Consider the following 27162-nt stretch of genomic DNA (forward strand, 5'->3'; position numbering starts at 1 on the left):
AGTAGGGTATTACTTCTTGAATAAGAAGGCCTGAACCTGTATAAAATTTCTTGTCTCCAAACCCATCCACTTTCCTAGCTTGACAGCCACCCCCTTTTATTATTGCTGAAATCTTGCTTCGACACAGCTTTAGAAAATAGATTTACAAATACTAGATGGAAGGACCTAGCCTATGTTGTGCATGAAACTGGTTGCCCATTTGAATAATTAATTTCCCATATATGATTTTTCATTTGGAGGATTGATTGCGGTACATATGCAATGAAGTTTATGGTGCTCTGGAACCCAAGAGTTCGGGTTAATTTCTATTTGCTCCATACGAGATAAATTGCAAACATGTGCTAGCAAATGACATGTACCTTCCTAAGCAGAATAGTGAAACAGAAACAAAGGAACTTTGTTTACTTATGTGATCCAAATATTCGTAGTAATATGTCGGGCATTTCTGACCCAGTGCCGCCGCCTTGTCCGTCGACGTGTCTCAAGAACTACGCTGACCGGAGTGGCGGAGTTGCTGCAAGTTCATCGAGAGGGAAGTCTTGGAGAAGTCGAGGTATATGAAGAACGATTCCTTCACCTCCGCTGCGACGTCGTCGTCGTCGTCGTCAACGATGACACGGCGGCGCCCCAAAGCCTTGTCGTCGCTAATAAGCCTCCCCGATTGCCCGACCTGCACCATCACCTCGGCGAACTCCTAAATCCTAATTCGTGCAGGGAAGGACGCGGATGTGGCGTTCGAGGTCGGCGGCGGCGGCGGGGTGAGATTCGCCGCGCACCGGTGCGTGCTCGCGGCGCGGTCCAAGGTTTTCAAGGCGGAGCTCTTCGGCGCGATGAAAGAGGGCGACGCCGCATGCGTCGTCCGCATCGACGACATGGAGCCGCAGGTGTTCAGGACGCTGCTCTTCTTCGTGTACACCGACTCGTTGCCGGAGATGAGAAAGGAGGAGGAAGAAGCCATATGCCAGCGTCTGCTTGTCGCAGCCGAAGTGTACGGCATGGAGAGGCTCAAGCTGATATGCGAGAGCAAGTTGTGCAAGTACATTGACGTGGGCACAGTGGCGTCCATCATGGCGTTGGTTGACCAGTACCATTGCCATGGCCCATGGCCTCATAAAGGCTTGCTTAGATTTTGTCAGCTTTCCAGACAATCTAATGGCGGTGTTAGCCACTGATGGTTTCTACCACCTGAGTAGGAGCTGCCCGTTCATCACGGAGGAGTTGATTGGCATGCTCTGAAAGTTACTTCTCCCTCCGTTTCAGGTTATAAAACATTTTAACTTTGATCAAAGTCAAACTATTTTAAGTTTGATTAAGTTTATAGATAAATATAGTAATATTTACAGTACTAAATTAGTTTCATCCAATCAATAGTTGAATACATTAAGTAGTTTGATTCTGACCAAAGTCAAAATATCTTATAACCTGAGACAGAGATAGCAGCTCGTTGTACAGTGTTATAGCCGTGTTATATATGTGGGCTCCGAATTGGACCTATCATTGTGCATATTGCGTGCTTGATTAATTAGTTTCTACCAACAATTTCTCTATGTTTGAGATATGGATGTTGCTTACATATTTTTTAACATATTCAGAGATGAATTAGAGGGATAAAATCGTAGCTAGTATTATATTTTGTTATATTCATAGGCGCATGAAACCGCCTGTATTTTATCACCTTTTTAGAGTCATTCTTTGACTGCTATGTGTAGTTGTACAGATGCAGGGAAAACCATCGAAAACAGAGGGAGAATTTGCTGGTGTGGGTTTCTTGATCCGGCTCATTAGCCTCCACGGCCCATTTGGTCGTTCAGAGCCAAACTTCCCTTCGTCCTTGTGTACGCGTGATCCAACGATATGCACAAACAGACCCAGATTCGGACAAGATCAGAGGGCCTAATTAACTATCTGATCCGATCAGCATACGATGACGGAGTAGTAAACTGAAGGCACCTGCATTTCCAACACACCAAGGTTTGCCGGCCATGGCGTCGCGATCCGCCTCCATCGTCCAAGCCAACGTCACGAGCGGGTACAACCTCCTCACGATCGACGGCTACATGGCCACCACGCCGATACCCACCGGAGTGTACATGACGTCGAGCGCGTTCGCCATCGGAGGCCATCAATGGCGCATCAGTTACTACCCCAACGGCAAGAACTCCGGCTGCGCCGACTACATCTCCTTCGACCTCATCCTCGACGAGAATGTCGCCGCGCCGGTGTACGCGCAGCACCGGTTCCGGTTCGCCGGCGACGCGGAGAAGGAGGCGGAGCAAGCGCCAGCGCCGCCGCCGCCGCCGTCGTCGTCTTTGACGAGCTTCACGAGCGGGAGCGCGGCGAGGGGCCGAGCCGGTTCGTCAAGAGGAGAATCTTGGAGAGGTCGAGGAGGAGGCATCTGAAGAACGATTCCTTCATCGTCCGATGCGACGTCGTCGTCACCGAGTTCCGCCCGGCGGAAGTGGCGCCCGGCAGCGTCGATGTCGACGGGCCGCCGTCCGACCTGCACCGTCACCTCGGCGACCTCCTCCGCGGAGAAACTGGCGCCGACGTGGTGTTCGAGGTCGGCGGCGAGAGGTTCGCCGCGCACCGGTGCGTGCTCGACGCCCGGTCGTCCGTCTTCGACCTAGAGCTCTTCGGCGCAACGACTGCGAAGGAGGTCGTCGTCGGCCAAAGCACCGGCATCGTCCGCGTCGACGGCATGGAGGCGCGGGTGTTCAAGGCGTTGCTCTTCTTCGCGTACACCGACTCGTTGCCGGAGATGATGACGACGACGAAGAAGAAGATGGAGGAACAAGCAGCCGGCGACGGCGACGACAGGTACGACATTGATGCGTTCACAGTGGGGAAGGTCATCGCGCTCGCGGAGCAGCATGATTGCCGTGTTCTAAGGAAACTTGCCTCGATTTCTTCATGCGTCGTCCTGGATTTTAGAAGGATGTACTGTTGGGCACCGGCGACGGCGGCTCCATCAGCTGCTCCTTTTCTTTTAGACAAGAGTTGTTTGAAGGCCTCATCAAAAAGTGGTAGCTGAGCAGTTCTGCACAAATGATTTGAAGCAATGCTGAATAGGATCAAGGATCGAAGCCGTTAGATGATCTTCTTAAAGGAAATAAGGGTGTGTTAACTTCACATCAAAATTGAAAGTTTGATTGAAATTGAAACGATGTGACGGAAAAATTGGAAGTTTGTGTGTAGAAAAGTTTTGATGTGATAGAAAAGTTAAAAGTTTAAAGAAAAAGTTGGAAACTAAATCATGCCTAAGCATGAAAATACACTGTTCATGTACAGTGGTGAAGCCAGATTTTAAATATGAGGGGGTCAACTCGACAAGTGATCGTGATCACAAAGTAAATTTCAAAGTAAAAAATATGGACGAGACTACAAAGCTTGTGCTTTCATAATTAATACGATGTTTAACCGAGTGCACTTTCCGAAATTAGTTATGTCTAATTAGCATTCATGTATTTCCGAGTATGCAAGTATGCAACAACAAAGAAAAAATAGTCATAATAGCTAAGCCTCAAATAAACTTTTGTTTCAAATTATATACTGGATCCACACTCTGATAGTATCATTGTATTCTTTAATTAAATCTTTATAACAAGATCTTACATAATTATATTTTGATAAAAATAAATATATATGTTGTAAATTACTTTTTTATATACGCAAATTACTTTTGTTGTAAATTATTTCTAGATTTGATTAATTTACTTCTCAGATATTTATGATAGTAAATTCAATAAGACCTAAAAGTGACTTATACAAATCATAACTACTTCTAAATTTTATTCTTATTTTTAAATCATCTAGCAATATAGGTATTCCCAGGATGTTTAATTCTATTTTTTTTTCAAAGAGCTACTTTTAATACATGAAAAGTTACTTATATTTTTCTTGAGAGTTACTTCCTCTACCAGTGTAGCCACTTCTTACATGAGTTACTTCTATTTTTTAAAGTTACTTTTAATACCATGTAAAGTTATTTCTATTTTTTTAGAGTTATTTTCCTCTAGTAATGTACTTGTAATACTGTAATTATTTTTTAAAGTTATTTTTCCGTTACTGTATAGTTACTTCTAATCGTCAAAGGTTACTTCTATTCTCTACTTCCAAAGCCCAAATAAAGTGGTAATAAAATGAATAAGCCTAATGTCAATCGCTAACTCGTGTCGAATTGCCTTCTGTGAGTTCTGTCTCAAGTCTCAACTAACTACTGCTCTGTTCTTTCGGCTAGGTGGAATGGTAGTTGGAGCACGAGCCAGCTACCGAACCAGGACACATCAGCTAAGACACCGATTCCACAAAATCCCCCGCGGCCGTGATCCGTTCAGGTATTCACAGCTTCTCTCACGCGTCGTCTTGCTGTCCAGCGCCGGCGACGGGTACAGACTTTACAGTCATGGCGGCGGCAGTGCTCTGCTTTGTCACCCTCCTCGCCTTCTGTTTCTTGGGTCAGTTACTCCGAATCTCTCTGATCGACAACACATAATATGGCTGTGTTATTCCTCCCATTTTTCTAACCCACCTCTCTCGTTTTCCGCACATACGATTTTCAAATTGATAAATGGTGTGATTTATAAAAAACTTTCTATATAAAAGTTGTTTTAAAAAATCATATTAATCTATTTTTTAAAAAAATATTATTTAATACTTAATTAATCATGCAATAATACGAGCTTCACTTTGCGTGCTGGGAAACCTGAACACGGCCTATGTCTCAGTGCTATAACTCGCTTTGATCCTTTACATTGATGGAACAGCGCCGGCGGCGTTGATGTTGGGGTATTACCACGGCTCGCCGGAGCTAGTCGTCATCGGCTCAGGTTGCTCGAGGCTTGTGGAGACGAACTCGTTCTTTGCGCAGGACATCAAGGTGACCATCCTCCCGTAGCTCTGCACGAGCTCAGTCAGGACGAGTGTTTTAATGTGTGCACTCGCTCTTGCAGGCAAGGACGGAGGGAGGGTCGCCGGAGAATGGGTTGGTGCTCTACGGGATGCCGGTCGCTCCGCCTCTCGGCGTCCCAGCCGCTTGGTCGGAGGCTCGCCGCGCCGTCGTACCAGCCAATTCTCACATGGTAATGCTGCGTTATCATCTGTGTGATTCTGTTTGAAACTCTGAACTCATGATCATGTCAGTTATTTTCAGAATTGAAGATTAGTTGCTACTTACTATACTCCATGTTGTGTGCTGCAGGAATGGGTGTATTTCCTTAACAGAGGATCGGAGATAGAAGTAGCTTACAGCGTCAGGAGTGAAACTGAATCGTCTCGTCCAATCTGCATGATCATTGCGCGAGGTAAGAAAGGTTCAGATATATGAACAAGTGTGTTTAAGTGTGATTTTTTCATATCAGTAACAGAGTTTCACTGACACCATTAAAATTCTTGCGTGTTGGTGCTTCACTGCTTCATAGGCAAAGAAAGCTTCTTGCAATGGGCTGAGAATCCATCAGCAAATGAGACCACATTATCTTGGCACTTGGTGCACGGTAAGCATGATCTCATTGACTAAGAATCAGTTGCAGACTTGCAGTACCCCGGGAGAATCCGTATACTAATGCTATCAGGATGTGTAATCACAGGAAATGGAACAATCAAGCAGACTATCAATCTCTCTTCAGAGTACTTCATTGCCTTGGGAAACTTTAACAATCAGGATGTAACGGTAAATTACCCCGTGTCAAGAGCGACAGAGCTTCCAAAATGTTTTTGTGGCATCTTCAGCCTTGTTACAGAGGTTTCATCTGGCAGGTGCTACTGGAATTCAGAATCAGGACCTTGTTCTACAACACCAGCGCAGCAGATTATACATGCTCACCGGCCAGCTCTCTTTGCACTTACAAACTGCCGTTTTTAGGACAAAACGTTGTGGTTCTGTCATCCGGCCCCAAAGAGGTGACAAAAAGCGTCTTCTCTGTCATCTTCAGATTCCTCTCGTATACTGTACAATGCTCACTTTAGCCGGATGCAGTACTGACTAGTCTAGTGCACAATTTCATTCAGGGACTGAATTCTGATGGTCATTATGTGAAGCTGTCATATGGACCTCGCTGGATAGTGTACATCATCGGATTAGGTACCAACTCAATAATCACCTACAAGAAGAACCTCTCAAATTAATGGTAGGATTGACTGCACACTAAATTATTAATCCCTCTGAATTGCAGTTCTGTTGGCTGTTGCACTGCTGATCATGTACGATATACTGAACATGCTGTTCGGTCCCGGGCCTGGAGGAGGAGACGCGAGAGCCTCGCTGCTGTCGTCGTCGTCGGCGGCGGCGGCGAGCAAAGAGGAAGACGACGCGAGCCTGGGGTCGTCGTACGACTCCGTCTCGCACGACGGCGACGGGGAAGACGACGACGACGACGTAGAGGAAAGAGGCGGCGGCGGCGGCGGCGGCGAGGGGCGGCACCTATGCGTGGTGTGCTGCGACGCGCGGAGGGACTGCTTCTTCCTCCCCTGCGGGCACTCCGCCACCTGCCACGCGTGCGGCACGAGGTACTAAACTGTTTTAAGGGTGTGTTTAGTTCACGCTAAAATTAAAAGTTTGATTAAAATTGAAACGATGAAAAAGTTAAAAGTTCATGTGTATGGAAAAAATTAGAAGTTTGAAACTAAACTCGGCCTAAGTGAGATTATCGTTATTAACGGTTATCGTGGTTACCATGAACCGTGGTTATCGTCCGTGATAATTACGATAACCTCAGGGTTTGTAAACCTTATCACCATAAAATTGCAAACGCTGTGGTTGCAGGGTGGCAGAGGAGGACGGGAGCTGCCCGTTGTGCCGGAGGAAACTGAAGAAAGTGAGGAGGATCTTCTCCGTCTGAGCTGTCCGCGAGCTCAAGCATGGGGTTTCTCCGAACCAGTGGAGTGGAGACGAGAGAAAAAAAAAGGAATGGACGCCCACCGTGGGGCTCGAACCCACGACCACAAGGTTAAGAGCCTTGCGCTCTACCGACTGAGCTAGACGGGCTTGGTGTTCGAGAAATGCACAAAAGGCATACATTGTACTATGTCATATGACGCATTGCAGATGATAAGATTATTATTATAGACCTATTTATGAGGAGAAAATGTTTGATACTCGAGAACGGGAGTTTTATGGTATAACATCACATAAGAGTGTTTTAATTTTTTTTCCTTTTTCTCCATGCCAACTCCACTAGCATTAGTATCAAATGCACCTAGTTAACTTTATGCAAAATTTCCATTTTACCCCTTCAAATATATCAAGCACTTCCTACTCTGAGACTCTGAGATATGGTTCTATAGGTAAAATGTATTTTTTGTATGACGTGTTAACGGAATGTATCTAATGGGAGACTTAATGAAGATGGCAGAAACAGAAGAAAAAACACTTTGGTAATGGTATTTCGTAGAGTTAATGTTCGTTGATAGCAGTTCGTAGAGTCAATCACTTATCAACGGTAAAACGTAGTATTTCTTGTTTAAAAAGGAAAATTTAAAAAACCATCCCAAATGTCACCCTCAATTCGATACTCCCGATAAGATGATTTATCACAAATCTCCCTCCTCCTAATTCACCTATGCCCACCCGTTCTCATAGCCGCAAACCCCACATGGGCTCACCTGAATACTACTCCCTCCATTCTAAAATATAAGCATTTTTATAGTAGGACACAGTTATTAATAAAGTGGGTAGAAATGAATGATGGAGGGTTGTGATTAGTTGAGTAGTGGAAGTAGATGGGAAAAGTGAATGGTAGAGAGTTGTGATTGGTTGGGAAGAGAATGTTGGTGGAGAAGTTGTTATATTTTGGGACAAATCTTGAGAGCTAAAAGTTATTATATTTTGGGATGGAGGGAGTACTAGCCAAGGAGCCGTGGTCACCAGTAATATTGGGTAGGCTCGATGGCACGATTGCGGCATCTGGCATCCAGCATGTTGTTGGGCGATGGTAATCACGAGTCTCAGCTCTTAGAGATGGGGGTCGCCGGAAGATGAGTCCATGTATATCAAAAGATGTGCTAAGTCATATAACACATAAGGAAAGAGAAAAGGAAAGAACTTGCAACAAACAAGCGACGGATTGCCTTCCTTCTTCCTTGAAGGTTGGACTTACTCGAATTACTACATTTCCTGATTCCGCTAACCCTGTTTGTTTGCATATCAGGTTCGGCTTGAGCGTAGACATCGGATCGTATTGATGGATATCGCATATGTGCAAGCAGTGACAATTGGGAAAGGATATTGCTACAAATGGTTTTACAGGGATCTCGAACTCGGATTGAGATCCTCTAACTTACTTCCCTCTAACTTGTGTCACTGACATATGGACCCTCTACTTAGTGGGTCCACACGTAAGCGACTCAAAGTCAGAGGGAAATAAGTCAGATAATCCTCTTCCCTCGAACTCAGTGTGATATTTGAGGTGGTTTTTGTAAGTTCCCCTTTAAAAAGATCAAACATGATTTGCCCTTTTCTTGTTTATAAGTTACGGGGTCATTATGCATGCAGAATGGCAGGATTTGTTCAATCTCTCAAAATAAAATTTTAAACACAAAATTACATTGCAACATAAACATAATCTACTTGAAGATATATGTAAAATGTGTTTATATGAGATAGCTTAAGGATACAGATATATTTGTAGTAGATCATTAATTAACCAAGGGCGGGGATAGCTCAGTTGGGAGAGCGTCAGACTGAAGATCTGAAGGTCGCGTGTTCGATCCACGCTCACCGCATTTTCCTTTTTTTTTTGTTTTACCAAGGCTTCACTTTTTCTTTTCTTTTTTTTTTTTACCAAGGCTTAGTTCTTCAGTTTTTCTGCTTAGCTCTTTTGCATTTTTCTTTTTTTTTTACCAAGGCTTCACTTTTTCTTTTTCTTTTTCTTTTTTTTTTTACCAAGGCTTCAGTTCTTCAGTTTTTCTGCTTAGCTCTTTTGCATAAGTGTTTTTGTGTGTTTTCTTTTTTTTACCAATGGTTCAGTTCTTCAGTATTTCTGCTTAGCTCTTTTGCATAAGTTTTTTTTTTTACCAAGGCTTCAGTTCTTCAGTTTTTCTGCTTAGCTCTTTTGCACAAGTGTTCAGTAGTCACTGGTCTTCAAGGGATCTTCAGTGCTCCAGCGATATACATTTGGACTTTGCCCGGCGACAACTCGTTATTTCCGTGCTACTCTTTATAAGTTCGATATCGCCACCGTTCTCATCTGAACAAGTTACAGTAATTACAGAAACAGCGGCAGTGTGTTCGAAAAAAAAGAAACAGCGGCAGTGATTTTGTTAAAACAGTTGCGATTATAATTTTTTCAGACCTGATTTGCTATCAGAATCGACAAACTCCAAAACTTAGGTCCAAAGGGCGACCAAAGCGAAGCTTTACACCATTGATTCCGAGGGTGATGCAAGCATCCATTGATCGAGAGAGAGAGAACCAAACTGTCTCTCTTCCATTACACCACGCAGACTTCCATGCCCAGTAACATTTGGCTTGCCCAAAGAATCGAGCATGCTCGAAGTACGTCAGAAGCTCAGAGCAAAATAAAAATAAAAAATACCAGTGTTTCTTCCAAAATTGGAAACGTTTGATTCCAGAGATGCAGTAACCATGACAAAAATTGAAGTACAGGGGAAACATGGAGAACAGAAAAGGGAATCCTTTCCTGGATATTTGATCTGTATGAGCAAAGGATGAGTCATCAGCTGCTCGTCCTTCGTCAGCAGAATGCTCTCACATCTGTAGAGTTACAACTTACAAGTACATTGTCTCCTACAGCTACTTCGCCTATTTTCACATTCTGGACATACAAAATACAACTGAGCAACCGGAGCGTGCTCTACTTCTGCCACCTTTTAGATGCCCTCAGTGAAGAGCCTCCTATCAATTGGCTCGATTGAACTCTCGTTTGATCTGATAATCAATATATTTCTCATTAATAACCAAGGATAATTAATTACATCATGTGCAGGTATGAAACTATTTGGACAGTGCACTAAAAATTTGAAAAATATCTTTAAAAAAAACTAAAAGTTTTACAATAATAGCAACCACATGTGTATGAAATTATTTGCACGGAGCAACATGACCTTTCTATTCCCAAAAAATTACCATTTGTTTTTGAAAACCAAGACAAAGTTGGCAAGTGTCTTCTGATATTGGCATGATAATTTGAACTCGTTGAGCACATATACTAAAACTGTGTAGGCAGTACAGTAATAGTTACCAATCTGTTGAAGTAAATTAGTGGCTTATAGTACATACTTGGAGTCTTCGGAGCAGTATCCTTTGGTTTTGGTCTGGATGTTGCTGGTTGTCCATTCTTTGTGAGACTGAATCGAGCTATTCGTGATGAAATTCTCCTACTGCAATCATTAGGAGGTACCAAATTAATGCTTCTTCATCACAACATGAAAAGATAATGTTGCATAAAGAATAATAAGATTATATTACAACAAATTGAGTAAATGTAATGAGAGAACAATTAATAGCTGCAAGTTAGTTTGGTGTAAGTGATATAGGGAGATGAGAGTACATGGAGGTATCTGCGGTTCTATCTGAGCAGGAATTTGGGAAAACGCTGGCACCGGCAGCACAGCCAACAGAATAGTCGGTTCCTCCAGAGAAACCATCTTCTGATGCATTGTCCTCAAAATCTGCTTCATCCAAGCATGTTGGTGTAATGTCAGTGTATGAAGTAGGTCCACCATCTCTGTTCACCTCAGCATAACTCTGAGGATCTGATAGTTGGCTCTGTTGGTTTGTTGTGATTGACAATACTGATCTTAGGTCAGAGTTAGAATTTTTTGGCATGCTAGCACCATTTATATCGACTGCAAAACTTGGCGATTTGACTTTGTCTTTCATGAGTTGGAGCTGCTCAATTTCCGTATCTTTTCGTACAATAGTGTCTTTCAAAGATGCAACCTGGACAAAATATGTGAAGTGACTTTTCAAGTTGGGAGGACAAAATATTTATAGTAAAAAGAAGGAATTGTCATTATAACAGAAACATGTCTCATTGGCAAGCACAAACCATAACATGAGTTCAACTAGAAATTTACACCACTAGCAGCATATAGACTTGAATAATTACATAGAACATCACAACAAGTCACCATTTTGATTTGTTTATATTTTTTTCATACTAGACAAAAAAAAAGGTTGTTTGCAGCAGGTTTTCTGTATCTCAAGCCTAATATTGATGATAACTTGTATTACTATTGGGAGAACATTTGTTCAGGATCAAGCCTAATATTGATGATAACTTGTATTACTATTGGGAGAACATTCGTTCAGGAATAGCTTGGAAATTGCTGTTGTTTTACTGCTGATTCTTTAGAATGTTTGAATAAATTTGTGGAAAATATGAAGTTGAGAACAATGGCCATGCTTTTGAGTAAAACATCAGCAACATTCTAAAATAGAGCTCTAAGTTCAATTAGAAATTACTTCAGTATTTGCAAGAAAATTTGTTGCATGAACATCAAATTTACACATAAGGATTCCCCTTCTTCCTAGAACTAAATAGTTCAGCAATTATGTAAAACAAAAGCAAAGAAATTTCAGTTAATGATGAGTCAGACAGAACATAAAAAGCAAGAACCTGTTCCAGCAGCTCTTTTATATCCTTTCCCTCTTTATTACTTCTTGCAGCACCTAACTCAACTCCAGAAACCCTTTCAGCAAACTTTAGAGTGCTTATAGTCTCTGAATATGACTCAACATCAGGATTTATTTGAACAAACATTAGTGTCTTTGCTTGTCCACCTGCAAGAGATTATTTTATAAGATTATAGTTACAAAAACCATAAATCTAACTCCACATGCATGATTTTTCAACTAAATAATTGATTACCTAAAGAGCTTTGAAGAACTTGTGTTAGCTTGCTGTTCCTGTATGGCACATGAGCATTCTTTTGCGCCAAAGCAAAAATCACATCACCCAAAGCAGACAGTGATTTATTAATGTGTTGAGCCTCTTTCAATCTATCTCCAGTTGCTTCAGACCGCTCAACCCTTTCACTCCCTGCAAGATCAATAAGATGTAGGCATCCTCTAGAAGTGGATCCATTCTTCACATCCAACCCTCGAACATGTACAGTCAGAATACTGCATAGAATAATGTGTTTCAAAATAAAATCATATTGAGAGCAAAAAAGATATAGTTTAACTTCAGTTATCAGTCACTCAACCTATGAGACCGACTGCTCCTTTCATTAAGAGCTGTTGAACCAACAGCTCTATTTGCCTGTCCAATTTCCATCAAGTCTAAAACATCTGATGTTGATTTAACTGGGTGTAAGCTCGCATCTGGGACGACAAGTCCATTAGGTTGAGAGGTGCTCCATATGCCAAGTGTTTTTTTATGTTAAAGAGAACACAACCATTCTCTTACAAACTAAAAACATAGGTACCAGAAATATAATTAGAAATGACAATTTAAGTATGAAAAAGGATATCGTTTCTGTGCAATATCATTTGACAGAAGATCCCGCACTTGTTCATTGTATATCTCAACCATCTGAACTCCCACCTCATAAGAGAAAGCATTTCTCCTACTTAGTGAGATATCAAATAAATCATTTAAAGCCCTGTAATTGACACCCCAATCTTGTTTTGATGTGCTGGGTCCACTCTAAGAACAAAATTATTGGAATAGAACATAAGTGATCAAAAGTTAGTAGCAGTGCATCATGCTGAACCAGTACAATACCAATAAAAAAGATCAATATAAGTTAACAACAATGCTGAGCCAGTAAAATATCGGTAAAAGTTAGTACCATTGTGTAAGTTTTTCCTGAACCAGTTTGACCATAAGCAAAAATACAAACATTGAATCCATCAAGAACTGATCGAATCAGCGGTTGAATGTCCGAGAAAACCTCAGCTGTAAATTGAAAGATAAGTATTAGAATTTATTTGCACACAGATAAGCTTATACCAGATTTCCATTGTAAAAAAATATACCTTGAGAAGAAAATGGACTAAAAACCTTGTTAAACTTGAACATCCGATGTCCATCCTTTCCTTGTTTAAATGGATTTGAGATCAAAAGCTCACCATTTTCACCAATGTAATCAACAGTGGTTGATTTTTTATCTTGACCAGGAAGAAATGGTCTTACACGACAATACACCCTTATATTACCTAAAAGAGGCAGATATTGAAATGGACATCAATAGGTGCATTCTGAAGCTATAAAAAATTTGAGCAGTAAAAAACCTTTTAGTTCTTGCACTTCATTGAACAACTTTTGATTTTCAGCAAGAACTTTGTGGTAGTTTTCAGCAGCATCAACCAAACACTTTAAACCAGAGCCTGCAAAAGTTTAAGCAACACAATGTTAAAATATACAAGTAAATGTTTACTTTATAGATTATACAACACATACCAAAATTGGACATCTCATCTCTCAACTCCATTTCAAGGGCATGCATCTCATTTTTTATAGACCATGATGATATCCTTAAACCCTGTCATTTTCAAGCAATAACCCATAAATAAGATGAAAAACAAAAGGAAGTAAGAGCAAGTTAAAGATAAACAAACCTTGACATATAGTTGTTGACTATTCATGTATTTCTGAAAAATGCCCTCCTTCTTATTCCACAACTGTGATTTTAACAGGGAAGCAGCCTCAACTTCTTCAATTTTCTTGTTTGATTGCACTAAAAGAGACTCAACCTCCTTAATTTTGGTAGTTAAATGTTCTTCCATTTGCTTTGCGGTCAGTTCGATTTTCTGAAGTTGTTGCTCATGCATGCTAGTCATGACTTCCATCTCTTTCTTAAGACTAGCTATTGTGTTTTCAGAAATTTCTTTTTCTTTCATTAGCCGAGCAACATCTTGCTCACCAAGTTTCCTTTTCTCTTCTATTTTTGACTTCTCTTCCTGAATGCAGAAAAAAATATATAATATGTTATATAGTTGATATAACAGTTGCCATAATTTCTACCGGTCTAGGCGGTAACAAAATTAACATCAAATATCATCCTTATAGCAATAATATATGATCAAACATTATATAGTTAATATTTCATTTGTTTATATTATTACAATAATATAAAGATAGCAAATGTACTATAAAGATAGCAAATGTAGGAAATCAAATCTTTTCAGTGTAGGTCTAACCTTAATTATCTGAAGCCGGTTTATAGCCATCTGAAGAAAGGAAGTCCACAATGTCATCAGTTAGGGGGGAGAACTTCTAAATTATGTAATTTATTATAACAATGAAAATACTGAATATTTACCTGGTTTTCTTCATTTGTCCCATTTACTAATATTTCAAGTGCTTTGATTTTTGAATGGTATTTATCTTCCCTTGTCTTAATGATCACATTTTGCTGCAACAAGAGACATCTGATTCATGAGTTGCATTTATTAGCTAAAGGATATATAGGCTTCAGGGAAAAAAGACTCTCTTACACTTCTTATGTGCTCTGCTTGAATACAAAGACGACGCTCAATTTCTTGAACTACTTTCCTCAGTAGGTACACTACACGCTGAGGTGAGGTAGATAAATTTATTAGATTTAAAAGATACCAATGAAAAAGAGAGCATGCAATTCAGAAACACAGACATACATGTGGTATTTCTCCCTTTTTCCTTTCAATGCTTTCGTCCAAAATGCCATTAACGACGCTAAGAAGGGATTGGGTTGGTGCATTCTGTGAGAAGGTAATTACTGTTAGGAAAGGAATAGCAAACAACAAGATAGAACAATTCAACAAGCATAAGCAATGGAAAGTTACATCTAAACTGTTAGAATGCATCATTTCTGAAATCTTGGCAGCCGGAAGATCAGCATAGGATCCACGTTTTAATTGGAAAATCTCACGAAGCTTTCGTCCTGCAGCATATATGACGAGCTATTATAAACTAAAAGGTAGGGAACAGTAGTGACCCAGATATAGATTATACACAATAGCTTGAGTTACAACTTGCAGCAAGCATACACGTTAACAAGTTTGTAGTTTGGAGCTTGGAAGCCATGTTGAATTTAAGAAACGTTAAAGTAACCACCCCACCATGATCAAATCTAGCTTCATCAGAAAGTTTGTATGTCCACTAAGATTCTATGTTGAACATAGTTGTCCAATCTACAGCTTCAACCAATAAATCGTTGACCCCCCACAACATGGCCAAGTGCCCAATCACAAATAGCCCATGTCATTTTCCCTTTGAGAATTTGACTATATAGTACAGAATTCTAGAGCCAAAGCGTAAACATGTAGGGACTTCTTTTCAACTAATATTTTTAAACTATGCACCAAAATAGTCAACAATGTGCATACCATTAAAGATGGGAGTTTTCTGCTGAGACTTAGGGTCTGGAAGGCCATTCCTCTTGTCCTCTCCAGGGGATGTCTTCCCTTGTGCCACACCAGGGACAAGAGGTTCACCAGTTTCTGGAACTCGCCATTTTTTCCTCAAAGGAGCCTTGGAAGTACCATCACGTAATCCAGAACTCACACTTTCCCTCAGAACCAAGAGGCAGTCCACTACCCCAGACATTGAACCCTGCCATGGTCAAGTTATGAGTTAACATAAGCAATCAGGAACTTTGGAAATGGTAAACATTTTTTTTAATGAAAAACTGTAACATCTTACATCCACAAATAGTGAAATTGGGGGGATTTGCTCCAATGCTTGCATGTTTCCGTCAATTGCGAGTATTTAAAAGCATGTCATTTTAACTATGCGGTGTCAATCCTTTTTGCAGATTTGCTTCCTAGATGACAGCATCCGGCATAGAATAAATCTAGAACTAATAATCTAACCTCCTTTTCTAGCAGTCAACAATCTATCACAGAATTTGAGTTATTACTATAGTGCAATTATGGTTAGGCGATATTAAGAGGTTATTCATTTATTCCTCACAGATTATAATGGGAAAAAAAACTCTAGAAATATAGTTCTACTTATATGTGTATGCATGACTAAAACTTGTCAGCAACGCAATACCATGAGCAACAAGGCCAAGCACCATTATATTGACTAGCACAATAAGGCTAGCACGCAAACATTTAAGAAAACTAATCTCAACCATTTGCATTTCAGAACTCATTTCTGCAAACCAACTACATAGTATGATAAGACCAACCTCACCTCCTCAAGATCTTTAACACTGAAGCCTGGCAACCCCATATCAGCAACCACTGCGAGGAACTTCTTCACATGGCCTGCATGTTGATCTGACGATGCATAAGCACCCCACGACTCCTAAACAAACAAAAACTCACATCCAGAGAGCACCAATATCAACATCCACAGTTCAACAAAAAAGCCAAAATTCTTCAAGCCCAAAAGGACACACCTCGAGAACACCAGGAATGAGTGCGTTCACGATATGGCACAAGACCGTGCCATCACTGAGCAGCTCCCGCAACTCGTCATCCGATGAGTCCAGTGGCAAACAGTACTCCGGGAGTAACGCATTGAGCCATTCAATCACTTCCGCACGCCGATCCGCTACAATGTTTTTTGCACCATCATGTAAAGCAAGTATGAGAAATTAAAAATCACAACTCAGATCGGCAGCTCGGAACTGATATCTCAGATCAAAAATGATAATAATAAAACTTTTGAACCCTCCGGCACAAAAACGGGTTAACACACGGTTCTTCTTCGGCAAACATTTTACTATCGAAACAGCAAAAAATTCAAAATCCAGCGGTCGCCAGCTAACTTCAAACACTAAAACATAGTAACTGAACAATAGCTGGGCTGGCGATAGCTAGAAGCCTAGAACCAGAGGAAGAATATGCACGAATCACTGAGGTCGCTGAGCTGAATTCCAACTCGAAAACCACTAAATCAGAGCGCAGAAAAAGCGGGTTCGCCCATCGCCGACCACCACTCCTCCTCGCCACAAATTTACCCCCAAAATCACAAAAACTCGCAGCAACCCAAACCTCGAGCAGCTAGGGCTAGAATTCAAACTCCCGAGAGCATCCGGATCAGCGGGGCGCCTCACCTGCCTGGAGCCCCTCGAAATCTCCGTCCACGCTCCCCATTCCTCGCCGCCCGGGCCGGCGCACGGCGGCCTCGGCTCAGATCGAGGCCGCCGCCGGCGAGATTGGGCGGATTCGAGCTCGGGCGGCGCCGCCTCGGGGCAATGCGGGGGCTGGTTTTGTTGCTCCGCCACGCGTCTCGTCGCCGTCGTGCGCGGTGCGCCGCCCCCCGGCCGTGCTTTGTGTTGTCCTCTGTGTTTCGCTTTTGGTTTTGGTTTGGTTTGGTTTGTCCTCTCGCGCAGGTCGCGGGTTTGTTGTTGTTCGCGTGAGTTTTTTTTTTTAATTTCGTTTTCAAATTTGAAACTTCGCTTGCGTGAGTTTTGCTCTGGTCGCCGTTACCGGCAATTCGAATTTGTTTTAAGAATAGTTTCGTTTTTTTTCCAATTAACGTACACAAACTACTACACATGTAATATCACACTAATACACTCATGAATAAATCCCCTAACACAGTAACACACGTTTAAAGATCTAATAATATGAACAACAAGATCTTAAAAAAAAGTAACACACGTTTAAAAAGAGAAGCCAACGATAAAGGTATGTTTAGTTCACACTAAAATTAAAAGTTTATTGAAATTGGAATGGTGTGATAGAAAAGTTGAAAGTTTGTGTGTAGGAAAGTTTTATGTGATAAAAAAGTTGTAAGTTTGAAGAAAAAGTTTGAAACTAAACAAGACCAAATTTCTAATATTGCTAACTTGTATGCGCACCAAGATTTAAATTTTGGTGGGTAAAAACCCCAACCAAATTACTTCGATTTGCTTTCGATGCTCCCCATATCACCGGTGGTGCTTTCCAGTTAGTTTGGATTTTGATAATAGAAAATTTTAACCTCATTGAGGCTTGACTTTGAAGCATTGAAAAGCGTGGAACTATTCATAGACATATTTTTGTTCTTTGTTCTTTGTTCCTACTATAGTCTAGCATAATTTGAACAACGCAAGAAGTACTCCAGTAAACAATTTCTTTGTTTTGGAATCCTCAAGGAGCCAATTGGGTAGAACATCTTTATCGGAACCAATAGTGGTACGCGTTTGAATCCCTGGGACCTGATTAAGCTCCAATATTCATACGACGTGCGCGGCAGAGTGCAGAGTCCAAACTCAAACGCCGAATCCTGTATCAATTACAAGGATACCCTTTCCCATCGTGCAGGCGACCTGAGTTTTTTTTTCTTTTTCTTTTACACATGAGCCCTACCTTAAGCCGGCACGCCGGAGAGTTGACGTCGTCAAACAGGTTTTAATCGCACTCCCGCCAAAGTGGCCAAACTGGCTACCTCCGATTGATTCGGTCCGTGAAGCCGCAAGCCGGTATCGTGAAAGGATTTTTTTTAAATTACTTTTTGTACTTTTTAATTTTTTTATTTTAAAAAATAAACACTTCTGAAACTTATTTACAAAATCTAGACATTTTGTCTATATTAGAACAGTGTGACCAAATAACACTGTCACACCGTTCAAATCTTGAAAATAAGTCTTGGAAATATTTAGTTTTAAAATTAAAAAATTAAAAAGTTCAAAAAGATAAAAAAAGATCTATGAAAGCCGGCGGCGAAATGCTACTCCACTTTTTCCCATCGTGCTGGTGCTCACTGCTCAGCGAGAGCTTGACAGGAAATATTTCTGAATTCCCATCATGGAATGAACCATATTGGTTGTGTGAAAGTAGGAACTACTACTTGCATATTTCGGCCGGTTTTAGGTCCCAACTTTTTCTTCAAAATTCTAACTTTTCTATCACATCAAAACTTTCCTACATACATAAACTTTCAACTTTTTTCTTTGAACTTTCAAATTTAGGCTATGTTTAGTTCAGCGCAAAGTTTGGATTTTAGTTGAAATTGGAGATGATGTGACTGGAAAGTTGTGTGTGTATGACAGATTGATGTGATGAAAAATGACTGAAGTTTGGATCCAAACTTTGGATCTAAACACAGCCTTAGTCAAACTTTCAATTTTAACGTGGAACTAAACACACCCTTAGGTTGTGGTTTTCAAATTTTCCGTCGTCAGAGTTTGCTCCGGTGTCAGTAACACTGTAACAGAGCTGTAAAAGGAGCCAAACACAAAATGTACATCTTGAGTGGTTGCAACTTAACCGCCAAGATTAGAACATAGCTCATGCTTTTGCATATAGGAGTACTTATCTTAGTAGTAGTTAGCTCAGTCATGTCCATCACATAGATATCAGATACACCCCTGTCATTCCAGTTAGTTCAGTAATACCTATCACACTATCAGGGCTATCAGTCCTGATTACCTTCATAAACTTTTGTCGGCCGATCACACTATCTCCAGCATAGCAATGGTCACCGACACAGCCGGACAGTTTCATCTGTGGTTATAGCTGTATATAAACCCATCGCAATCTGGACAACAGCATGGACAAAATAAGGGCAAAGAGAGCAATCTCATGATGATGTAGTAATCTTGATCGGTTTTATTTTTGTCATAAACAAGCAGACATGCATGTCACAACTCATAAGTCGTAGCACGTCTATATACGGGTTTTCACCGTAGTGGCATACTAGAACAACGGCAGGCTGCTCTTGTGTACCAGCCTAGTCGCATCCACGGCAGCAGCAGCCCGAGACCAATTCAATAGCCGGCTGCTTATAGCTTACTTGCCCGCAGGCCTAGTCGCGGTCCCAGCAGGACCAGCTTGTCGCAACAGCTGCACAAAGCCACGTTGTGTTTATTATGAGATAGGTGGAGAAATGAATGGTTTATTAGCCATAGGTGTGTTCAGTTTGTTGCAGAAAGAAAACTTACCAAACTTTGGCATTACCCTTTTTTTTTTTGGTGAAATACTCCCTCCGTTTCTAAATGTTTGACACCGTTGACTTTTTAGCACATGTTTGACCATTCGTTTTATTCAAATTTTTTTATGAAATATGTAAAACTATATGTATACATGAAAGTATATTTAACGATGAATCAAATGATAGGAAAAGATTTAATAATTACTTAATTTTTTTAATAAGACGAATGGTCAAATATGTTTGAAATAGTCAACGGCGTCAAATATTTAGAAATGGAGGGAGTATATAGTAACATTAGGTGGTATTTGGTTTAAGGCCTTACAAAATTTTATTTTGGTAAGGTTATGTTGGTAATGCTATGTTGTCTTGCTAGAATTTGGCAAGCTTGAAAATGGTAACGAGGTGAACACAACCTTAGTAACAAACATATATTGCCATTAATGAAAGCTGGGTACGAAGTGGCTGGTGAAGATTACCTGGAAGTAGGACTCCCACTTCTGCCTGAGGACGGCATGCTCCCTCTTCACTTTCTGGAAGGATCTCGTGCAACTGCATAACAATAGTAGTAGAGATCTATCATCATACGAAATAAGCCAATGAATTGAACAAAAAAAGATAGACGGCAAGGGCTAATTCCAGTTCACTAGCAGGAGGAACTTTCACCCATCAGAATATGCATGTGTAACTAGGTACTAACACTCATAACAGTGAGGGCTGACAGGTGACACTTCTACATGCCTCGACTGAGCCATGCCAAGTTTGACAAGGTGGCAGACTGGCACTTAGCCATTTACTTTGTTGGTTTTTCCGTAATGATCAGGCCGATTGGATGCTCTGGTTGCCACAGCCACTGCAGCTGCGGCAGTTGAAACCAGCTGCAGCCGGCAGCCATTTACAACTGCCACAGCCGCTGTGGCTGCAAGCCTGCAAGCACAGACGAGCACACCCAGTAACAGCCATGGGCATGGGAAAATCACAATGCTCAAGCCATGAACTTTTACCATGCCATACCACATGTCATAAAAGTGGAGAGAGAGAGAGAGAGATACCCTTCGGCGTTTTCTTCTCCACAGAAATTCCTGAATGAAGTGCATTCATTCTTCACCCTGGAGGCACCAATGCTGTGACAAACCATATCATGTCAAGCATTGATAAAGTACACAAAAGATTATCACATATGTATAACTAAGCAAATTGCCAGCTTCTTTTATCATGTCAAATAATGAAATAAGGAGTGAGCATGTACTCATGATCTACCAGCTGTGCACCTGCAAGGCTGCACCAATCAAAGCAATATGGGTCTCTGTAAATATCTCTGTTTAACATATTCCCTGACCGTTCACTAGAATTTCACAAGATATTAAGCAGGCCATTATTTGAAGGTCTTTTCTTTGTTGTGTGTGCGTGTGGTGGGAGTTCAGGTACATCAGGCTTCTGGAAGTTCTCCTTCAGCTTGTGTTCGAAACTGTCATATTTGCTTCCATTGAGAAAAGGATAAACTTAATATAAAAACCTGAGAACTATGCCAGTTAGGAAAGTTAAGCTACTTTCTTGAAGACTGAAGGGAGAAAAACTAAGGCCATATAGTTTTTATAGGGTAATGTTAGTTAGCTTTTTATAGATTCTTGACACTCTAAATTAGATTTAGTGATAAAATTATTATCACATACATAGTCTTTTTGAAAGATACAATTGTGTGCAGTTAAAAACTTAAGATTTCAAATTAAGTTTACCTACAGCATATGCTCAAAATATAGAAAATCTAATCATGTTCATTTTCACCCAACAAACCGACCTTGCGATGTGTGGCTCTCCTTCTCCAAGCAATGTTTTTCTAAACAAAGTTAGGTGGTTTGTTGGAAAAAGGCAGGATTATTTTTTCCTAGACAAATGGGTAATTGCACTAGGCATACACTTTCCTAAAAAGGCAATAAAATTCAAACACCCTGTAAAAGTCCATCAGTGCCAGTTCCGTCAAATGACAACATGGAGATCTCACAAGAAACTGAGCTGAGGCTTACCTAGAACAGCTGCCTTTCAATTGCTGCATGTGTGTGTCCCATCTGGCGAAGTCTTTCGGATGCTTCTCACTGTGTGATGTTAGATATTAGTAACCAACAATAATGCTGCTGAATGTGAAAAGATAATCAAGACAGGTCTAGTTTATGAAATTGTCACCACTTACATAGCTTGCTCAAAATTCAACATTACCCTGGTTGAATCCTTAAAAAACAAGGAAACAACCTCCTCTGCAAAATTTGGATTTGCTTCATCCTGCAAATCCTCAACCTGACAAAATTGCTCATCCAAGTAACCCTGTCAATACAAAACGATTTGTTAAACCAGCACACTTAACACATGTTAAACTAAGATAAAGACCAGAAAAGAGAGTTCCGAAATGGTGAAAGGCGTTGATTTTAAAGCATTTCTTTGCTAACTGGGGTGGGGATAAGTACGAAATGGAATGAACTCTACAGAAATATCGATAACCCACTTATATTAATATAATGTGCTTCAATCTGATTCTCCTTAGCTTTGTTTTCATTATCTGTGTGCAATAGTGTCAATCCATGGTATGGCAATTAAAATGGCATGACTGTAAGGTGATGTCCATCAAAACACTGTATTCTATGTCTTGCTGAATGATAAATAGCAGAAGAAGATATAGCAAAAGGACTGATGGATATATTTGCAGAGTCTCAGATATGCCTCAACTATAATGCTTGAAATTTGAGATGAACAGAGCACAAGCCTGATCGAAGAGGCTCTTTTTCAAGGAAGCTGCTTGACGTCGCAAATTACCGTACTCCATTCACAAGTATTGAACAGTCAGGAAAAAAATGAGGCGAAGTGAAGCCTTTAAAGTAGGAGTCAATCCCAAAAATGAATACACAGGTTGCCGATCACCTAAGTTACAGAAAGTAGAACATGAGGTTCATTTATATAGCCCAGGAGCCTGTTACTATTCCTTCACCAACATAAGTGAAGATATTTTAAAGTTCGTATACAAGTGAGTTATCCCAGGGTGTGCAATATCTATCCACATTTTAGACAGTGACTTGAATAGCTGCAGATTCTGGAGATACTTTATAGGATACTATTTTGTATATTTGGTGTTCAGAAATCAAAATTGCTCATCTATAACTAAGTGATCATTTATAGAGGCTACAGTACAAAAATATTGTCAGTATTTCAGTTGACATAGGACCCAGTATTATAAAATCCGCCCATTAAATTTTATAGCTAAATTCTACTAAAAATTATAAAACTAACAAAAGGATTTGTGATGAAAAATACATTCACACCATTTTCTAATGGTCAACTAGATTTTTAACAAATTATATTGCAAATTACTAAAGTATCTTTCCCACATCAACCCCAACCTTAATAATCTCGGTTATTTAATAAAGATCCAAGATGAAAGTATCTAACCTTTGTAGTTGCTTTTAGTTCACTCAGTTTCTCATTCAATGAAAAGACAAAATTAGTGCCTCTCGGTATCACATAATTATGTAGAAGCATGCAAGCGACAACTTCTGATATGTCGTAAGAACTCTTTCAAGACTTGATGCATCAAACTTAATATCTCACAGGCACAAACAAATAACCGTCCAGTTGACAATTTATTTTCAAGGCCATAAGAATTCACACATGCAGGGCTTAGAACAAGAATAATCATTTTTGGGAAAATAAAAAAAATGAAAACTATGAATTACTTCATCTGATATAATGTTTTAGTTAGTAAGTACCTCTTATATTCAAATAACATATGTTGAGTCCAAATATATGAATCATAATAACTCCTAAAATAAGAAATTTTCTAGGGTGACACATTGCAGGAACAATCAAATAGGGAAATGATACTATCATTTTTTTCACCTCAAAGTTCAAGCATAATGCGGTGATAAAATCATTGACACCGATGGGAGGATTATAATAGGCCGAAAAGATTCTTACTTTGTACACATCAAAAAAAAAGTTGGAGAAAGAAAGCGATTTCAATAGCTCCTTTGAAGTTACAAACAAAATTCTCTCAAATCAGTGGGCCACGTGGCAAACTAGTAGCCTTTGCCCTTGCAGAAAAAACAAAGAGTATCATTTACCAAAAGGTGTAAAATAAGTTCATTCAATGATTGGTCGAAAGAGTACATTCAATCACATCTTGATAAGAGAATCTGACGTGGGTTCAAACACAAGGAAAGTTTCAAACATATCACAAAAGCAAATTCTAATCTATGCAGATCAAACTGCCATGGCAGCGAATGATAAATGAATGGGGAACAGAAATAGAGTACATGAAAGCTAGCAGTTGCTACCTCCCCTGGATAACGGGTAATGTGTTTAAATAAAGGGACAATGGCATGGCTCACTATTCATCCTTACAGTGGCATCGCTCTCCCTTTAGCTACGGGACATTCTCATGACGACATCTTTCTACAGAACATTTCAACCTCCCACCAGTGACCTTTCCCCCCCACCCCCCAAACGAAAACATTTCAACCTCGATATGCAGCAAGCAGTAAAACATCTCCCAGGACCAGCCACACAAGCAGAGAGCAATAATTGTATTTCCTGTAAAGATGTTGAAGATAGTACAAAAACTACAAATACATTATTCACGTATTGCAATTCTAAACAAAAAGCAACAGTGGAGTATTGAGTCAGGAATTCTGCTATGAATAGTTTACATATAATGTCACGACAGCACCTTAGCACACAGAATTATCAATTTACTTACTGTTCATTGAAACAATAATCACTGCCCAGGTTTTGGTTGGAATTTTAATGAATGCTTATCTCTGAAGCTATTATCCTGAACACAATTCCTCTCAGACGTTGATTTACACCTGCAACATACACCATGTTTATTATAGTGGGTCACCATGGTATGATAAGATTCTCTAATTGATGAACCATAAACATGGCATATATATCATGTTGCTAGGTATTCATAATACTCTTCAACATATATAACAACAAAAATCAGTAACTTCCTAGATATAATATTCATAGTATCAGCACAGCACACACTTAAAAACTCTCATTTACATTGTGTTCCAAACATGTTTGTTTTATTTTCTTTGTATGCACACAAGCTTGCTTTTGCTACTATAATTTCAATTCTGAATATGAATAGATTATGTATGATTGATAGCCAGAAAATATTCCGTGATTTGCAACAATGCTCGATGTTATCCATTTTAACACTTTGTAATGACCTGGCATCATCAGATTAACAGTGACTGCAAACATCACTACGGCAGAAGTACACAGATGATGGGTGCAACCCTTAGCCCTTACAGCCTTACTCAGGGGGTGTTTGGGAGAGAGGGGCTAAAGTTTAGCCCCTCTCTCAAAAACATAAGTCCCTCCCCTAGGGACTTATGGTTTTGTTAGCCCCTCTCTCCCAAACACCCCCTCAGCAATGCATACATATCATGCTGCTAACGATATAAAAAAGCTGACACAACGGAATCCATAACTACATAGTAGAGAATAAGAATAAATACAAGGCCCCGTTTAGTTCCCAAATTTTTTTTCCCAAAAACATCATATCGAATCTTTAAACTCATGCATATAGTATTAAATATAGATAAAAACAAGAACTAATTGCACAGTTAGGGAGGAAATCGTGAGACGAATCTTTTGAGCCTAATTAGTCTATGATTAGTCATAAGTGCTACAGTAATCCACATGTACTAATGATGGCTTAATTAGGCTCAAAAGATTCGTCTCGCAGTTTCCAGGCGAGTTATGAAATTAGTTTTTCCATTCGCGTCCGAAAACCCCTTCCTACATCCAGTCAACATTCGATGTGACACCCAAAAATTTTCTTTTCGCGAACTAAACGGGTCCCAAGCTGAGGATACGCTACCTCCTTTTCGATGTTTTGATTCCTTGTCTGATGTGGTGGCAGCCAATCCATTCTTTCCTAGTGGCATCCAAATTGGGGACAAAGGTGCAATGATGCCTGCACAACACAACCACACAAGTGAGAGTTTTGGCAGGTACCGATCAATGGATAAGAGTCTCCTAGCAGCCGATTTCCGTTCGATTGAAGACAAAATCAGCGTGGACGCGGATATAATCACATGACATCGTAAACTCCAAAACAATATCTGAACAGTTCGCTTGGCTAATCACTAGCCAACTGCACCAGCGCGACAGATGCAAAACTAGTTCACGCCAAAATTGGAAGTTTGGTTGAAATTGGAACGATGCGATGGAAAAGTTAAAAGTTTATGTGTGTAGGAAAGTTTCGATGTGATAGAAAAGTTGGAAGTTTAAAGAAAAAGTTTGGAACTAAACAAGGCCTAAACAGGGTACAGGGGTGGGGACTTGGGTGTGTTGTGGTGGTTACCTTCCGGGTTCCGGCGCATCTCGACGGCGGCGGCGGAAGACTGCATCACCCGCGGTGAGCACTCATCGCCGACGGATCTCACTGCTTTCGCGCTCCCCAACTCTACACTCTGGTGGAATGGTAGAGCCAATAGGCCATGGAAAAATACGATTAGGGAGCTTGCGCTTCCAGCGGAAGAGAGAGCAGCGAGGAGATGCGGCGACTCCGGTGGGGAAGAGGCTCATGGCGAGGCCGCGACGGCGAGGCGGCTGTCGGCTTCGCCGGACGAGCGGCGGGACCCCGGGAGAGGGAGATCAGAGAGCCAAAATACAAAAAAAAAAAAAAAGAACGGAAACGAACACAACGTGGCCCTCTTTGCACGGTCCGATGCGGATCGGAGCAAGGGCCCAAGAAGAGATTAGTCGAGGACGAATAAAAAAAAGAGAGAGAGAGAGAGAGATAAGTCGAGGACGGAGAAATTCCCCAAGCCGCCGCCACTAACCCTAGCTTCCGCCAGCACGGTATTAAAACCCTTCCGCTCTAATTTCCTCGCACCATTGATTTTTGTTCTGTGCGTTCGTTTCGATCCAAGTAGTTCCCCAACAATCCTGCTACTGCGGAACTGCCGATTTTGCTGTCAGTTTATTTTGATCGCAAACAGTAAATATTAGCCGAGCGTCGTTTGGCATTATCTTTCAATTCCATGCTTCTTTCAAATTTGACCCATCATGCATGTTATCAAAATTTACTAGAGACCCAGAAATATGCCGATGTTCTGTGGTGACATACCTATGTCCTGTTTTTTCTAGTTAGTTTGCATGTCTTGAAATAGGCTTGTGGAAAGAACTTGTGTTTCGAGCTTCATGTTAGAGAGTGGTGGGATGGCACCCTCTAATAGGCCACTTGAGGTCTCTAATTCTTTTGTTTTCCCAGTCTGAGTCAGATCTGTGTAAGAATCTTACATTTCTAGTAATAGAAATTGGGGGTTACTCCCTTGTTTTAAAAAAAAAAGGAAAGACCCAAAAAAAATTCACTAGACTAAGGGCATGTTGGGATGGTAGCCAT

At 40.6% G+C, this 27162-nt stretch overlaps 5 protein-coding genes and 2 non-coding genes across 10 annotated transcripts; 4 read left to right on the plus strand and 3 right to left on the minus strand.

Annotated features, from left to right (window-relative positions):
• Positions 1 to 432: 432 nt before the first annotated feature.
• Positions 433 to 1222, plus strand: LOC107280993 (BTB/POZ and MATH domain-containing protein 2-like). Its single transcript, XM_066310325.1, has 2 exons — positions 433 to 553; positions 715 to 1222. The coding sequence occupies exons 1-2, from the start codon at positions 433 to 435 to the stop codon at positions 1170 to 1172; spliced, it is 579 nt and encodes a 192-aa protein (XP_066166422.1). The 3' UTR covers positions 1173 to 1222.
• Positions 1223 to 1904: 682 nt separating this feature from the next.
• LOC107280994 (BTB/POZ and MATH domain-containing protein 1-like) lies at positions 1905 to 3031 on the plus strand. The gene is made up of 2 exons (XM_066310323.1): positions 1905 to 2219; positions 2318 to 3031. The coding sequence occupies exons 1-2, from the start codon at positions 1983 to 1985 to the stop codon at positions 3029 to 3031; spliced, it is 951 nt and encodes a 316-aa protein (XP_066166420.1). The 5' UTR covers positions 1905 to 1982.
• A 1269-nt stretch (positions 3032 to 4300) lies between these two features.
• On the plus strand, positions 4301 to 7145 carry LOC9269468 (E3 ubiquitin-protein ligase APD2). The gene is made up of 10 exons (XM_015783502.3): positions 4301 to 4454; positions 4764 to 4876; positions 4950 to 5078; positions 5198 to 5300; positions 5418 to 5492; positions 5586 to 5668; positions 5755 to 5898; positions 6007 to 6079; positions 6171 to 6504; positions 6761 to 7145. The coding sequence occupies exons 1-10, from the start codon at positions 4403 to 4405 to the stop codon at positions 6834 to 6836; spliced, it is 1182 nt and encodes a 393-aa protein (XP_015638988.1). The 5' UTR covers positions 4301 to 4402; the 3' UTR covers positions 6837 to 7145.
• Positions 6910 to 6982, minus strand: TRNAK-CUU (transfer RNA lysine (anticodon CUU)). The gene has a single exon. It is a non-coding gene; the product is annotated as a tRNA-Lys (tRNA).
• A 1500-nt stretch (positions 7146 to 8645) lies between the features above and the next one.
• Positions 8646 to 8718, plus strand: TRNAF-GAA (transfer RNA phenylalanine (anticodon GAA)). The gene has a single exon. It is a non-coding gene; the product is annotated as a tRNA-Phe (tRNA).
• An 817-nt stretch (positions 8719 to 9535) lies between these two features.
• On the minus strand, positions 9536 to 17212 carry LOC4339353 (kinesin-like protein KIN-14K). Its single transcript, NM_001420743.1, has 21 exons — positions 16954 to 17212; positions 16294 to 16448; positions 16086 to 16199; positions 15272 to 15497; positions 14729 to 14826; positions 14561 to 14644; positions 14402 to 14479; positions 14227 to 14319; positions 14105 to 14134; positions 13523 to 13864; positions 13365 to 13446; positions 13196 to 13291; positions 12941 to 13120; positions 12754 to 12860; positions 12433 to 12608; positions 12166 to 12330; positions 11829 to 12082; positions 11577 to 11740; positions 10506 to 10897; positions 10235 to 10335; positions 9536 to 9883 (listed from the first exon to the last, which is right to left on the minus strand). Exons 1-21 carry the CDS (start codon positions 16991 to 16993, stop codon positions 9810 to 9812), a joined length of 3051 nt encoding a protein of 1016 aa, NP_001407672.1. The 5' UTR covers positions 16994 to 17212; the 3' UTR covers positions 9536 to 9809.
• Positions 17213 to 19068: 1856 nt separating this feature from the next.
• On the minus strand, positions 19069 to 26428 carry LOC107278650 (pseudo histidine-containing phosphotransfer protein 5-like). 4 transcript variants are annotated; one of them, XM_066310209.1, is made up of 9 exons: positions 26119 to 26428; positions 25633 to 25728; positions 24496 to 24604; positions 22510 to 22664; positions 21943 to 22073; positions 21779 to 21847; positions 20807 to 20878; positions 20234 to 20306; positions 19069 to 19364 (listed from the first exon to the last, which is right to left on the minus strand). In XM_066310209.1, exons 4-9 carry the CDS (start codon positions 22567 to 22569, stop codon positions 19305 to 19307), a joined length of 465 nt encoding a protein of 154 aa, XP_066166306.1. In that variant the 5' UTR covers positions 22570 to 22664; positions 24496 to 24604; positions 25633 to 25728; positions 26119 to 26428; the 3' UTR covers positions 19069 to 19304. The 4 variants fall into 4 exon arrangements, with proteins under 4 accessions (XP_066166306.1, NP_001407671.1, XP_066166307.1 ...); XM_066310210.1 differs by lacking the exon at positions 19069 to 19364 and adding an exon at positions 19387 to 19669; XM_066310211.1 differs by lacking the exons at positions 19069 to 19364; positions 22510 to 22664 and adding an exon at positions 19387 to 19669.
• Between the last annotated feature and the right edge of the window lie 734 nt (positions 26429 to 27162).

The sequence above is a fragment of the Oryza sativa genome, chromosome 5, assembly GCF_034140825.1.
Source record: "Oryza sativa Japonica Group chromosome 5, ASM3414082v1".
Lineage (NCBI taxonomy): Eukaryota > Viridiplantae > Streptophyta > Magnoliopsida > Poales > Poaceae > Oryza > Oryza sativa.

Coding starts and splice junctions, on each gene's coding strand:
- LOC107280993 (XM_066310325.1), top strand. CDS start 433: ATGTCGGGCATTTCTGACCCAGTGCCGCCGCCTTGTCCGTCGACGTGT. Junction 554..714: donor GAAGTCTTGGAGAAGTCGAG/GTATATGAAGAA, acceptor TAATTCGTGCAG/GGAAGGACGCGGATGTGGCG.
- LOC4339353 (NM_001420743.1), bottom strand. CDS start 16,993: ATGGGGAGCGTGGACGGAGATTTCGAGGGGCTCCAGGCAG. Junction 14,827..15,271: donor GAAAACTCCCATCTTTAATG/GTATGCACATTG, acceptor TATATGCTGCAG/GACGAAAGCTTCGTGAGATT. Junction 14,135..14,226: donor GGACAAATGAAGAAAACCAG/GTAAATATTCAG, acceptor TCCTTTCTTCAG/ATGGCTATAAACCGGCTTCA.
- LOC9269468 (XM_015783502.3), top strand. CDS start 4,403: ATGGCGGCGGCAGTGCTCTGCTTTGTCACCCTCCTCGCCTTCTGTTTC. Junction 5,079..5,197: donor TACCAGCCAATTCTCACATG/GTAATGCTGCGT, acceptor TGTGTGCTGCAG/GAATGGGTGTATTTCCTTAA. Junction 5,493..5,585: donor ATCTTGGCACTTGGTGCACG/GTAAGCATGATC, acceptor GTGTAATCACAG/GAAATGGAACAATCAAGCAG.
- LOC107280994 (XM_066310323.1), top strand. CDS start 1,983: ATGGCGTCGCGATCCGCCTCCATCGTCCAAGCCAACGTCACGAGCGGG. Junction 2,220..2,317: donor ACGAGAATGTCGCCGCGCCG/GTGTACGCGCAG, acceptor GTCTTTGACGAG/CTTCACGAGCGGGAGCGCGG.
- LOC107278650 (XM_066310209.1), bottom strand. CDS start 22,569: ATGGAGTACGGTAATTTGCGACGTCAAGCAGCTTCCTTGAAAAAGAGC. Junction 21,848..21,942: donor TTGAATTTTGAGCAAGCTAT/GTAAGTGGTGAC, acceptor AACATCACACAG/TGAGAAGCATCCGAAAGACT. Junction 20,879..21,778: donor TTGAAAGGCAGCTGTTCTAG/GTAAGCCTCAGC, acceptor GGTTTGTCACAG/CATTGGTGCCTCCAGGGTGA.